The sequence below is a fragment of the Anser brachyrhynchus genome (assembly GCF_964034855.1).
Source record: "Anser brachyrhynchus genome assembly, chromosome: 3".
In the NCBI taxonomy this organism is placed as follows: Eukaryota; Metazoa; Chordata; class Aves; order Anseriformes; family Anatidae; genus Anser; species Anser brachyrhynchus.
Genome location: NC_137696.1, coordinates 65,679,936 through 65,694,116, shown reverse-complemented (window position 1 = coordinate 65,694,116; position 14,181 = coordinate 65,679,936). Strand labels below are relative to the sequence as shown.

The window sequence follows — 14,181 nt, the reverse complement described above, 5'->3', positions numbered from 1 at the left end:
ATCACAACTTTATCCTCTGCATAGTATTCAGTTGGTCTCTCCTCCAAACTCGGGCTACAATTCAGAGCAAGAGCCAGGAAGACTAGGTAGGGCATGTAAAGTGAGGGGAAAGAGATAAAAGCGAGGAGCCAGATTTGGGGTACAAGCCCTGGGTTGGCCAAGAGAGACATAAGGAGGAGGAAGGTTGAAAAAGGAAAGGTATAATTCATGTAATGAGTTAGGAAAGAAGAGTTACCTGGAGATTAGAGGATACAGTTCTGTCTTTGAGGTCTGCCCATAGCTATCTCCATTGGAGGGGGAAAAGGGGACAACCATGTTGTTAAAAGAACTGTAATAGCCTGCATGCGTAAAGGAATCAAAGTACAATATACTGTTTGCATGTGCGTATATATCCCAGGCACATTATAATCTCCAGAAAAAAAAAAAAAGAAAAAAAAAGAAAAAAGAAAAAAAAGAAAAACAAAAGAAAAAAAAACATTGTTTTGTGTCTTCACAAAAATGTGTGGTCTGTATCAGATTAATTTTACCAGCACGAATGACTCAAAATGTATGTAAATCAGTAAAAGCTACAAATGTGTGCCACCTATAGAGGCTTGTAACAGACATGTATGCATACATTTTTTTTCAGAATGTATATGAAGCTGCATACTAAAGACATTTTAAAAAGACAGGTAATCCCTTCTGCTTTCCATAGCAAATAAATAAATAAATAAAATCAGAAATTACTAAATTAAAGTTAAAAATAAATTATAGAAATTATATGCATATATACATTTTTTTGTTTTCTTTTGTTGTTCTGCAAGCTTCTGATGCTGAAATTTTAAGGGGGTTTTGTGCTCCCTGATTATTTGTGTTCTGGTCATTCATGCTTAAAGACACAGGCAACTTCAACTTGGTTTTCAGTCATCCTTGTTCCAATAAGAGTTCTCTAGCTCATTTCTAACATCAGTCACTTGGACTATAAATCTCTGCAGTGGATGCAGCCATTTAAATCTCCACCTGCACAAACAACAATCAGGCATAGAAAATAAGGAGACTCATAAATCTCCACACTGGTGATTAGTAATATATTGGATCTGAAACAAGGACATTGTAAAGGAAAAAGAAACAAAAAAAAGGAAAAAAAAAAAAAACTAATTCATTAATTAGGACTGATATGCTGACAATCTGTTTAGGTTATACACAGAGAAAACACAAACAGGGCACAGTTAGCATAACATGATGTTAGAGGTTAGTGAATTCCCAAAGGCCCAGGACTCAGAGATATGGTATCTTAATGTACTTATCCTATCGCGAGTGGGAAGGTGTTATCTTCCAGCCAAATGGTAAAGAACTGGTTCAAAGTTTAGATCCGTTCTTTTCCTTCTGGCTTACTTGAGCCAAAGAACCAAGATGGAAAAATAGATAGAAAAGACTTGCTTTCTAGTTACCAAACACAACTCTCCACCTCCTAACGAAACTTTAATCTGAGGAGAACATAGCACTTAACAGCCAGACTACTTTGGCCCTCAACAATTTTTGTTGGCTTGGTTGTTTTTTTTTAGTGCCTGCAGAAAAACCAACCCAATGTTCCCACAGATTAGTAAGGAACCTTCCTGCGGCCTTGGTGACCTTGGATTAACTCCAGAGCCACTGTGTGCCACTGTGACATCACGGGCTGTACATTTTTGTCCAGACCTTTGTGAATCCTCAGGTCAGCAGCTGAATAATTGGGGTTCTCCCTGCAGTGAGATTGGTCATGGTGGACATTTGTCCAGAAAGGTCCCATGTGCGGGTCCAGACCAGCTCTGCAGCCCCCTGCATTGAAAGTCCCGGCTGCTGCAGGATCTGGGAGTCCTTGGGAGGTACATGAAGAAGGGAGGAGAGATAGGAGAAGGTTCACAAATCACTGGCCCCTTTGGGCTCCATGGGCGGGTTGGGGAAAATTTTACCAAGGTGCACATGGAGTGGAAGAAGAGTTAGGCCATGCCTAAATGCTTTAGAAAGCTTGCTCTGCAGTGGCTGCACATGCATGTACATAGTGAACATGACTGCAGCATACAGCTGGCTATTCATTCAAGCTGCACAGTGACGTGCTCATTCACACTCGTGGTAAAACTCCTCTTCAACTTCCGTGGACGCAGAAGAAGGCCTAACGCACTCACTGGCGCAGTCCCCACAGCCAGGGCCTTATCTTGCCTGTTTACTCAGGCAAAACTCCCTGATGTTTAAGGATGCACTGAGCAGCAGATAAAACCCTCCCCGCACATAACAGAGAGAGATTCCGGCATCTGCTCTGCAACAAAACTCTGAGGAAAAGTGGGTGTTGGACACAACCGCTACCCTCCAGGAGCCCTCCTCCACCTCCTCCCTCCCCTACAGTGCCTATGGCCCTGCTGGCCTCGGCACCCTCACAGTGCTCATCCCATCTTGGAGGGATTTGGGGTCTCCAGCAACTGGCTCACCCGAGGAGCTCAGGTGGCAAGGGGGGACCAGGGTGCCCCAGAGACCATGCAGGAATCCTGGAAGGAAGCAGCTCCTCCTGCCTCCAGAGCCCGGGCTGCGATGGTGAGGTCCAAGCGCTCCTTTCCTGGAATACACTAGTAGCTGGACAGGATGCACTCTCCAATGTAATCATCCACAAATCTCCCTCAGATTAGGTTACAGGACAGCGTTTAGACAGCACGCATTGCAAAGCTCCCTGGAAGGCTTTCGCTGGTGGATCTGCTGCTCTCTCAGCTCATGACCCATTTTGGCTTTCGTCAAGAACCGTGACACCAGCCGCCTGGGTCATCAAGGAGGCAGGGAGGGGGAGAGCAGCCCTGGCTGGAGAGGGAAGTGGGGAAGGAGAAGAGGAGGAGGAAGGGGGAGGATAGAAAGACAGGGAGGGGAGAGAGAGAGAGTTGCTTTGCTCCAGTGGTGAAGCTTTGAATCCCAGTCCCGAGCTCTCAGCAAGCGCTTGCTGGGATACCTCACTCCCTGTCCTGTGCTAAGGTCTGTGATTGGGGATGTGGTGTGCTCAGCGGGCAGGGCCCCTCCCCTGGGCTGGATCCGCCTCTCCTATCCCCCAGATAAATTACTAGTGTCCTCACTAAATTCCTCGGCTTTCTCTCTCTCTCTCTCTCTCTCTCTGCCTCTCACACACGCTCCCTCCCTCCCTCAAACACGGGCGAAGCGGGGTTGGGGGGTGGGAGGGCGGGGATCCTCTCTGGACCGATATTGCGCCTCGGTGCTGGGGGGGAGAGAAGGGGAGGAAAGCACGGGCGCCCCTTCTCTCCTCCACCGCCTCCAAGTAGCTTTGAGGAGCTGCCCTTCCTGCCTCCCACCCCCTTTCCCACCGGTCCTTTGGCACCTTCCAGACCATGTCCACTGGGTCCCTCAGTGATGTGGAAGATCTTCAGGAGGTGGAGATGCTGGAGTGCGATGGCCTGAAAATGGATACTAACAAAGAGTTCGGGGCGTCCAACGAGAGCAACGAGGAAGGATCCAATGGCGAGAATGGCTCCCCTCAGAAGGGGAGAGGGGCCTCGGGCAAGAGGAAAAAAGCTCCCCCCAAGAAGAGCCCTTTAAATGGAGTGAGCCAGGAGGGAAAGCAGGTCCAGAGAAACGCTGCCAACGCCAGGGAGAGGGCGAGGATGAGGGTCCTTAGCAAAGCCTTCTCCAGGCTTAAGACCACCCTGCCCTGGGTGCCCCCAGACACCAAGCTTTCCAAACTGGACACCTTGAGGTTGGCCTCCAGCTACATCGCTCACCTGAGACAGATCCTGGCCAATGACAAGTACGAAAATGGCTACATCCACCCGGTCAACCTGGTAAGTCACAGCCCGCCGAGGCCAGCCACTTGTGTGTGTGTGTGTGTGGATGGGGAGAGGCGGGCGAGGAGCTGGGATGGGGCACGTGCGGGGAGAAAACTCCACATACTCCTTCCTCACAGAGGGTCTGGTGCCAGCCCGCGGGGTGACAAAGGCTTCCGGAGCGAGGAGACAGGCTCCCAGCTGCCCCCCCTCCCGGCGCCCCGGGAGCTGAGCGTCCTGGGCCCCAGCCGCTGCTCCGTGCAGTCCCCTCCAGGGGCGGCCACAGATATTGGGGGCAGCTTTGCTGCGCCAGGAATGCCCAAGAGAACTCAGTAGGTTGACAGAAGCTCCCTACCTTCAGGTGGGAGGGTGTGAGAATTTGGGTAGAGAAAGGTACGTGTTCGGAAGGGCCCAAGCCAAGGAAGAACCCCGGATTTATTCTCAACCTCTCCTCTCTATTACGATATTTCCTGCCATAGTAATCCTCAAGCCCTGTTTTTTTAAAGACAGAACTCTTGGGGCTTTGTACCCGACCGCTCAGATTCGCTGGGTCCAGGACATTGTTCCTATTCATGTAAACTCAGAGGAGAAATCAGAAACAGCGCAGACCCCTGGCGTTGGGGGCTGTGTGTCCATCCTTCCTGTGGCTCCCAACAGCAGCAGCAAGCCTTCCCAAGCAGCCCAGGGTCTCCCCACCAGAAACACCCAGTTTCCAGCTGTAAAAATACGTGCATCGGGTGCAAACCAGGGGTGGGTTTGATCCCGTACAGCGTTTGCATTGCCTGTGCCTAATGATAAGGGGATCACGTAGGGGATCTGGGGACGTTTCCCCGAGATCTGGCTCTGCCTTTTGAGCTCTGGTCTCGGGGCAGGGGAAGCAAATTACCGGCGGTGTCATCTTGATAAGGGCTCGGGAGATTATTTTGTAGCTAAAAGAAAAAATCGCAGAACAACAGGAGCACAACATAAACCAGACACCCAACCCAGATATTCGCCCCCTCCACACGCAGGCACACAAAACCTTGCCTCTGCGGCCGTGGGAGGACAGAGAGGGCCGGCGGGATAGGAGGGGGGCTGCTCGGGGTGCCGGCTTTTCCCACGGGAGAAAAGTGCACGGGGCGTCTCTCGTGGGAAAAGGCGGCACCCCGAGGGCCCTCCCCCGCCGGCCCCGACCGGAGCACGGCGCTGCCCTTCCCCAGGCCGGCCAGGGGGCCGCGGGCGGGCGTTTGCAGCCCCCCGCAGCGGCTGCGATCCCGCGGGGAGAGCCGGCCGGGCAGCTGCGGGAGGAGGAGGAAGGGGTCGCGGCTGAAGCCGTCGGGAAGGGCGCCCTGCAGAGCCGCCCGCGGGGCGAACGGAGCGCGGCGACGTGCGTGTAACCCCCTTGCCACCCGTGTCTTTTCCTGGCTACAGACCTGGCCTTTTATGGTAGCCGGCAAACCCGAGAGTGACCTGAAAGAAGTGGTGAACACAAACCGCTTGTGCGGCCCGACGGCATCCTGAGCCCCGGCAGCACCGGCCCGGCGCGGGCAGGGCCCCGCCGCCGCCCCCGGCCCCGGGCAGAGCCCCGGGGAGAGCCGCTCGCCCCCCCCGGCGCGGCGCCGGCCACCACGGGCGCCCTAGCAGAGACTCCGTCCGCCCCGAGAGAGAGATCCCGACTCTATTTAACTTTATTGAATGCGTGTACAGTCGAGTGTCCCGCACCGAGAGCCTTGCTGGTTCAAGCGCTACTAGAGAAAAGACAGAGATCAAACAAAACCTACCACGCGCGTATCTTTTGTCTGAGACCTGTGAAATATGTAGATGCCTAGGAAAAAAAAAAAAAGAAAAAAAGAAAAAAAAAACTGACTTTGACAGTCATCTCTATGGAGTAATTCACCCTAAAGATATATAGATATATTTTCTCCAAGCAGGTTTTTGCTCTGTTTCCGTGAATAAACCTTCCTTTCCATTGAACGCGGAGCGCTGTAATTTTCGTTTCCGACTCCGGTCGCAGCGGGGCGAGCGGCGCTGGCTGGGGGCGACGCGGGGGGAGCCACCCCCGGGCTTGGGGGGGGGGGGGGGAGAGAGGGGGGCAAGGCGCGGATTGGGGGGGGGGGGGGGCGTTTTCTTACTGCGAGAGACTTGGACCCAATCCCCCGGGGAGGGGGCGGCTCCGGGCTCAGCGGAAGAGGGAGAGCAGCGACGGGAGCGGGGGGCACGGAGGGGTCCCCCCCTTCCCCAGCTTTGTGGCCGCGGAGCCGCCAGTTTAAGCCGGCCCGGGGCGATGTCGCTATCGCGGGGCGTTATCGCGGGGCGGGAGCGGCAGCGGCGGCCGGGGCCCGGCTGTGCCGCGGTGGCCCGGCGGGGACGGAGCTGCCGGAGCCCCGCGGGGCGGAGGTTTGGGCCCCGGCCGAGGGCTCCGGGAATTTGTACTTTAAACATCTCCCCCCGATCGATCGGGGCGCCTGCGGGAGATTAGGCTGAGATAAACAGGAGCGCCCGGCGCTCCCCCTGCACCGGCAGCGGCCGTCGGCAGCTGATGCGCCAGATCCCACCGAGCTGTTTAATGTTTCAGGGTTATGACCGCACTGTTTACAAGATGTCTTCGGTTATTTATACTGTTATTATTAGCAGAGGGGCTTTAAATTTCCGCTTCACTTGCTCTTTCAGCGGCGGCCCTCGGTTCCGTTTGATACCCGGCTGCTCGCGGGCGGAGGGGCCGCGGGGTTCGGGCGGCCCTGTCGCGACATCGCTCACCCCCCGCGATAGTGGGGCCGGGCAGAGCATCCTTCGGGCGCCCCGAAATCAGCGGCGGGGTCCCCCGGTGGGCTGGGTGCGAGCGGGGCCGGGAGCGGGTGAGCATCGCGGCCCTGGCCTCCGGCCGGGGGGCAGGAGGGTGTGCAGCGTCTTTTCCCTTTCTCCCAGCTCCTCGCACGGCCACGGCTCTTGCTGAAGGGACCAGCAACGGCAAGCAGAGCTGAAAGGGCCCGTCTCTTTGCCACAAACATGGGCAGATTCCGGGGGAACTGCTGTTCTCCTGCAGGGAGATAGAGCGGAGCCCTCTGACCTTAAGCTAAGGGCAAATGAGTGATGCAGCAAATGCCCGAATGCTGTTTTCACCACCGAGGTTAACCACTGAATTGAAATTACCATTACATGTAACCATTCAAAGTCTCGACTTAAATCCATACTAACTATAGCCCGCTCCAGACTCATAGCAAGGTGCTGTTTACCTCGTAGAAAGTGGCAGTTGAGAGGGATCTGGGACATGCATAAAATTAGGAGTTAAACTGTAAATTTTCTCGCACACTGCTTTGCCACCCTGCTTTGCTATGCACTAACCACTAACTGCACTCGGCATCCTCCCCACCCCTTTGATCTAGCCACGTTCACTTCGCATTTGCCACCGAAAACGCAGCATGGAGAGAGAGAAGGGAGAAATGCAATAGTCCCCGGTGCAATGTGAGGAACACAGCTGTAACCACGTACCAAAAGCTGCAGTGCAAGTGGAACGGTAAGAGAAGGTTGCAGACACAGTTATTTCTCTTGCCACTATTCACTTTATCTAGCATTCTGGGTTTAGTCCCTGTTGGGGACTAAAATATTCCTCAAGCATCCTCCACCTTCCTCAGTCCTTGCCTCTGAACAGCAGTGCAGCAACAACCAAAAAGGCAGCAAACAACAAACAAAAGTGACCGACAACACGCAGAAAGGTAAATAATGTTTTTACTCCAACTGTAAAACACTTAATGGCTTTACATCCATTTTCAGGACAACAAGCATATTTTTCAGAGGCGTGCATGTGGATGGCAGCCTTTGGTTCACTGACCTTCTCTAGCATTTGTGTTAGGACACAGCCGTGTGTATCGGTAGTTGGCTTCATTCAGCCTCCATTTCTTAGCTGAGTTAAGAGTCCTCCCTGCAGCTCAGGAGAGCGATGAGTGATACCATTCTTCCCTGCTGCTGAGTGCGATTTTACAGAAAAAAAATATTTGCAAACAAAAAGAAAAGAAAAAAAAAGAAAAAAATACACATTTAGTTTGACTGAAGCACTTGATGATTTTGAAGGGAACCCACAAACGTGTTTGTTACAGGAAGAAAGAGAATGGGTTTAAATATTGATGTTAACGATTTAAAAAATATGTATTTTGTTTGCTTACTTTTCTGTACAATGTGATGCATTTTATTGTTTACTGAAGTATTATTTATGCCCTTTTTCCATGTGGAAACAAAGCTGACTTGATTTATCCTTCCGTATCGAAATGGATGTACACGCAGCTGCGTGAGTGTCTGTATACATTCCCTCCTAATAATGTTTGAACTCATTGCCTGAATTCAACTGAATTTGACAGAGGTCTCAAAGATAACTGAATTTCTACTTTTTTTTTTTTTTTTGGGAAAATGGGCAGCCAAGTAGAGAAGAGAAAAAATCTTTAAATTCTGCAACTAAAGGAAAAGTTTTAACATGAACTCAACTGCTGTCAGGTAGCAGAGCACCCACAACACAGAGGCAACTGTAAGAGTTGAGTCCTGCTTCCATCACCCAATAGAAGTGCACCGATGATCAGACTGTACTGCTTATGCACTCATGTGTTTTAAGATAAGAATTGTTTAAAAATAGTTTAGTCCTGTCTGATTTTTAATACTATTATTCTTTTCTCTTTTTTCTTTTTTTTTTCTTTTTTTTTTTCTTTTTTAAGGAAAACCAGTTCCACCCAACATCTTCACACCAATTTTTCAGTTCAGTGAGAAATTAGAAAAATCATTTATTCATGCAGCTGCACCCAGTGCTCAGAATCCTGGGCTGGGTGCTCACGTTGTACTGCCTACCAGAAGTTTCCACAATCTACACGGTCTTTAAGAACAAGCATTTTTCCATCCCTTGCAGAAAATACTTTTTTTTTTCCATCCCTTGCAGAAATATACATTTTAGGCTTATCTGATCCTCTCACTGTGATGGAAATCTGACAGTCTAAAACACTAGCATGGTGAGAAAACCACTCTTCATCCCCTTGTGCCACACCTTGTTGTCCAGGGCAGGTGAGCAAGACCACGGTGATGGTCATGCCCCGAGCTGCAAGGTCCACAAAGAGCATATGCTAGAGAGCCTACTCCTCGTGGTGCCTCCTAGGAAGCAGGTCCAAATTCCAAGCACACCTCAGAAGCTAAAAGACATAGAAAATCTGTGTGGTTTCTTCAAGAGGAAAGTTGTTTTTAATCCTGGATATAACACTGTATTGGTAATTCCACATCTGTGTCTTCTGTGTCTGCCTGGAAAAATATGCTTCCCTGTAAATTAATCTTTTTTTTTTTTTTCTTTCCGAAAAGGCAATCTTTCCTGAAATACCATTGTCATTGTTATTCATTACTATATGTATTAAAAATATGCAACAGACATTAGTTAATTGCAGGTAATAAGCAGGGTACAGAACAAAACTCACATTTTTTCTTGTGTACAAGAGGAAGGTATAATGTGATAAAAAGGAAGGGTATTTCTAATTTCTGTCTGGATATCTGAATGTAGATCATCATGCATAGCCTCCCAAAAGGGACAGGTTTTCAAAAGACATTTCAGAGAAACTGAAATTTGTGCCAGCAAAGAGCAGAGCATTCTGTAGTTTCTATATATATACACTCACAGAAAGGTCCACATGCAGTATTTCTCCAAACAACCAGTGATCCAGTGTCCCTGTCCACTGCTGGCATGGGTGGCATTGACTATTCTTGTCTTGCGGCTGTGCTGCCCAGTCAAGACCCTTGATAAACACGACTTGATGCTCACTATTTGGCCATGGATTGCTTTGCACTGTACACCCAGCCTGCCTTACGGATGGGAAGTGGCACGACCAGTGATATTGGCTTTTATGTACCTCCTGCGGCAAAGCTACTGCTGTGCTATAGCTTGGTGACTTCCTGTAACTGTAAGATGTCATAGGTCTGACTCGAAAGTATGTTTCAGAATGGATGGAGGAAAAAAAAATACATTGGTGAGGACTGCTGTCAGCAGATGTACTGGGTCTTGCTGGGATGAAGTTAACTCTCCACCACATCAAGGTTCCAGGACAGAAGTTCCCCTGCGGCCTGTGGAGAGGCCCCTGGTGGAGCAGGCTGTCCCCCTGCAGCCCATGGGTCCCACACGGAGCAGATCTCCACGCTGCAGCCCGTGGAGGAGCCCCCGGTGGAGCAGGTGGAGGTGGCCTGGAGGAGGCTGCGGCCCATGGAGAGCCCCCGCAGGAGCAGGCCCCGGGCCGGAGCTGCAGCCCGTGGAGAGGAGCCCACGCAGGAGCAGGGGGCCTGGGGGGAGCTGCCGCCCGTGGGGGACCCGTGCTGGAGCAGTTTGCTCCTGGGTGATGGACCCCGTGGTACGGAGCCGTGTGGGAGCAGTGCTTGAAGAGCTGCTGCCTGTGGGCAGCCCCCGCGGGCTCAGTTCGGGCAGGACGGCATCCCGTGGGAGGGACCCCGCGTGGAGCAGGGGCAGGGAGTGACCGTGAAGGAGCGGCGGAGATGAATCGTCAGGGACTGACCGCAGCCCCCATTCCCTTTTCCCCTGCGTCGCTCAAGGGGGGGAACATAGAAGGGGGTGGTCGGGGGGGGGGAAGGTGTTTTTAGTTTGCTTTTAGTTTCTCACTGCTCTAGTCTGTTAGTAATAGGCAATAAATTATATTAATCTTCCTATGCTGAGTCTGTTTCGTCCGTGACAGTAATTGGTGAGCGATCTCCCTGTTCTTATCTCAACCCATGAGCCCTTTTCCATCGTATTTTCTCCCCCTCTTCCATAGAGGAGGGGGAGTATGAGACCGATTGTGGTGGAGTTCAGTTGCCTAGCAGGTTAAACCACCACAGCAGACTCCCAAACCAGCAAAGTTCTGTAAGGAACTGATTTTTCTTCAGTTCACTTTGGACACTGGTGTATCTGATCTAGATATATAAAAACGACTTTGAGTAGGCCTAGGCATGCAGTCATCGCATTTCCCAACTGTGGCGTGGACATACCCTAGGGTCACAAGAGTCCTGAAATGACGCATTTTCTTGCCTCAGGGTTTTGCCCTTAAACTAAAACTTGTAAACAGACAAAATGCGTTTCCAAGCCTATGCACATGTGTGTACAAAGCTGCACAGTCCTCACACAGGGAGTGGAGAGATCTGAACCTCCTTGCAAGGAAAACAAATATCGTAACAAAAGTAGGCGAATAAAAAACAATGCAAACCATTCCTTCCCTTTATAGTCTAAGAGGCCATTTTCCTTAAGCACTGAGAAAAAAAAACAACCCTTATTTACATCCCCGGCTGCTATGTAAACAGAAAGACCATATCTGACTGTAAATATGGATTATCTGCACACTCAAGTTTTCTCTCAGTTGTTTACACACTGTTTGAGAAACAGGGATCAGAAACACTAGGGAAAGAAAGGGAAGGGCACGGATTGCTGCAGGAGAAACCTCTAATAACTGCGCGGCCAGGAGATGGGGCGGAAAAGGCACAGAATAACCCCTCTTCCTCCGACTGCTGCTCAGTCCTTGGAAGAGGAAGGGCCTGGGAGGGGAGGAACTATCAGCAGCTCCATCACGGCCGGGTGGGGCCAGACCACCGGGGAGATGGAAACAGGGAGTCTGAGAACTGCAGCTGCCTGCCCTGGGAGGAACATCTGCGAAATCCCGTGCTGCAGCAGGCGGGGAGGAGGAGTGGGCACAGGACACGAGCGTTCCCAGGGATGCATGCACAGATAGCTGTCCCACTGGATGGCTTCCCGGACTGCTGCTGCGGCACAGCCCTCCCCCGCCAGAGATGAGGCAAAGACCATCGTGTGTGACAAGCAACCCAAGTGAGAGAGTGGCCTCTTGCTTCAGCATCCTGTTTCACGTGACGCTTTTTGATGGCCAAGCTGACCAGAAAGGGAATAGTTTTTCCTCACTGATAACATGTTCTTTTCTTCTTACGCAGGGACTTTTATACCTCTGGCATATCAGAGTCAATGCAGAAATTAAATAGAAAACGACAGCTACCTTGGAGTATTTGCCACCACCTCATGACCATGCTTGTTGTTTTTGTTTGTTTGTTTGTTTGTTTGTTTGTTCTGTAGAAGGTCAACATTGTTTTACAGATGGGGGAAAAACAAGAAGCATGGAGGAGACGAGGCTGGCTGAAGGTGACACGTAAGCTTGGTATAGGCTTAGGACCAGCTCTTTTGGTGTACAAACTTATGAGCTATTCTCTTAGGCACTCTGAAGTCACCAGGTATCTTTGTTCTTTGAAATCAACATAAAGATAGGATTGGGAAAGGCTTATGGAAGGAGCCTCTCTCTTAAGTTATACTATCCATGCATACTGGGGATCTATACTAGCAAGTAAAACAGACTATGAGCCATTCTCCAACTCTGAAAACCAGTGGTGTAGCAGCGGTCACATCCACACATACCAAAGTTTTATTCCACTCTCAGCAAAAGGTGAGAACAGCCCCTGTTGGACTAGCACATGCTATTCCCAAACGATATTTGGACACTTTCTGGGAGAAAGTTAGAAGGCCAAAAGCATGCCGAGGACCATGCTAACAATGAAGCACTATTAAAAAAAAAAAAGAAAAAGCCACATGCCTTGACCCTTATTAATCCATGTCGTTGTACCCTTAAAAGCTAGAGCAATAAAGGTCCTTGATGCCTTTGTCTCACCCCAGCCCCATACTCTTCTCATTTGTTTTCTAGATCAACCTTCTACCTTCTTGTATGGGCCAGAAATTCTTAGTGAGGACCCTCCTTGCTATTTATGTCTGGTACCTGATATATTAAGACTGCAGGTTACCAGAAGAAAGAGGCCAAGTTCAAGAAAGGACGAAGCATAAGCTTTAAGCAAAATTATATCCAAAATTATGACATTGAAACCCCTTGTTCATTTGTTTATTCAACTCTACTAAGCTCTCCAGTATCCTTTCCACCTGAGTCATATGTTACCTGGTGCCAAAATATGACATATGCCCTCAGAACACCTCTTCTTGCCATTGCCAAGCAGCTCCATTTTTACCTCATGCCAGTGTCTAAAACTGTGACATTCCCCAATTTTCAAGCCAAAAGGCTTGAAACAGTCAGCAGGTGTGCTTTGAGATTGCTTAACATCCTTCCGCTGGGGTAGGAAGCAAGCGGCAGGGCTTGTGGAGACCAATACTCCCAGATTGCTTGGCTCTAGATACACATGTTGGGGCAGTGAGGCTGCTGAGGAGCCAACTTTGCTCCATGCTCTCCCTCACAGCCACCAAGAGCTATAGTACCTTGTTCATCCCCAAGTTCTGCATCTGGAGCTTAAGAACATTTTGGTAAACAACACAGAGAAGGATGCTTTAAGCACTGTCAATACAAATTAATGCTCCAGGTTGTCAAAAATGTGTGACAGTCCTTTGCATTTGATCTCCGAGCATTGCCAGCCCTCACAAAGGAGAAATCACATTCTGGGTGAAGTATCTGTGTTTTCTGCGAGCCTGACTCCTGGGGGCTGCACGTTGCCATCTGCTTGCAAAGAAAATTCATCGACATTCCTGATAATCCCAATTAACCAACAGTAGAAACAGATGCTGAGGAATACAAAAAGAAACTTTGTGTAACGGCTCAGAGGAGCGTTCACACTCATACAACAGCAGGAAGGAGCACATGCTCTTGCTCCTAAGAGGCGTTCACAGTCTCACAGGACCTAAATATGGGCAACACTGAGCTGTTCTTCTAATCCTACTACTTTCACCGTGTCTCTCTATTATTGCCAACATGGGCTGGTAAGCATACGCTGTAAATACCCTTCAGCTGTAGAGGCTGAAATTACAGATATGTATTTTATTATTGTGAAGTTTACTAAAGAAAAGCTTCATTGCGATCACTTTGCTTTTATTTTGGACTACTTCACTGCCATTTTCTTCATATTCTTGTATTATATAGTATAACTATGTTACGCTATATATACAAACATTATATATTTTTCATATAAAATAAATATGAACATGAAAATATTTTATGTGTTTGTACATATATATGTAAGCATATATATGTAAGCATATGTATTATAAAATTAAAGAGAACATTTGAATATTGTGAAGTTGGTTTCAGTGCCACTTATGCCAGGGAAGTAACAGTTTAACAGAGTACACTACTAGCATGAGCTGTGTTATTGTGCATGGGCCACATCACCAGAGAAGTGTGAGAAAGCACACTTGAGTTTATAATTTCATCTGATAAATTAAGCCCTGGAGCAAAGGATTCCCTCTCTGACTGATCTCTTGCCACAGGTTTAAGCCTGTTCCCTGCTGGCCGCCAACTTGGCAGATTTCTCATAATTAACCAGTAATATCACATGCGTGTAGATGATGGTCTTTCCACAAAATGTCATTACTGTGTATGCAAGACACCTATTGCTCCTAGATTTCTCCTCTTCAAACACAAGCACTTGAATACAG

At 49.3% G+C, this 14,181-nt stretch overlaps 1 protein-coding gene and 1 long non-coding RNA gene across 2 annotated transcripts; both read left to right on the top strand.

The window, feature by feature from the left end:
• Positions 1 to 3,107: 3,107 nt before the first annotated feature.
• TCF21 (transcription factor 21) lies at positions 3,108 to 5,726 on the top strand. The gene is made up of 2 exons (XM_080587306.1): positions 3,108 to 3,791; positions 5,184 to 5,726. Exons 1-2 carry the CDS (start codon positions 3,342 to 3,344, stop codon positions 5,271 to 5,273), a joined length of 540 nt encoding a protein of 179 aa, XP_080443432.1. The 5' UTR covers positions 3,108 to 3,341; the 3' UTR covers positions 5,274 to 5,726.
• A 166-nt stretch (positions 5,727 to 5,892) lies between these two features.
• On the top strand, positions 5,893 to 10,422 carry LOC308191439. The gene is made up of 2 exons (XR_013947991.1): positions 5,893 to 7,465; positions 8,453 to 10,422. It is a non-coding gene; the product is annotated as an uncharacterized lncRNA (long non-coding RNA).
• Positions 10,423 to 14,181: the final 3,759 nt, after the last annotated feature.

Excerpts from the sequence above, each read along its gene's own strand:
- TCF21 (XM_080587306.1), top strand. The coding sequence starts at position 3,342 with ATGTCCACTGGGTCCCTCAGTGATGTGGAAGATCTTCAGGAGGTGGAG. Across the intron at positions 3,792-5,183 it reads ACATCCACCCGGTCAACCTG|ACCTGGCCTTTTATGGTAGC; the intron begins GTAAGTCACAGC and ends TCCTGGCTACAG.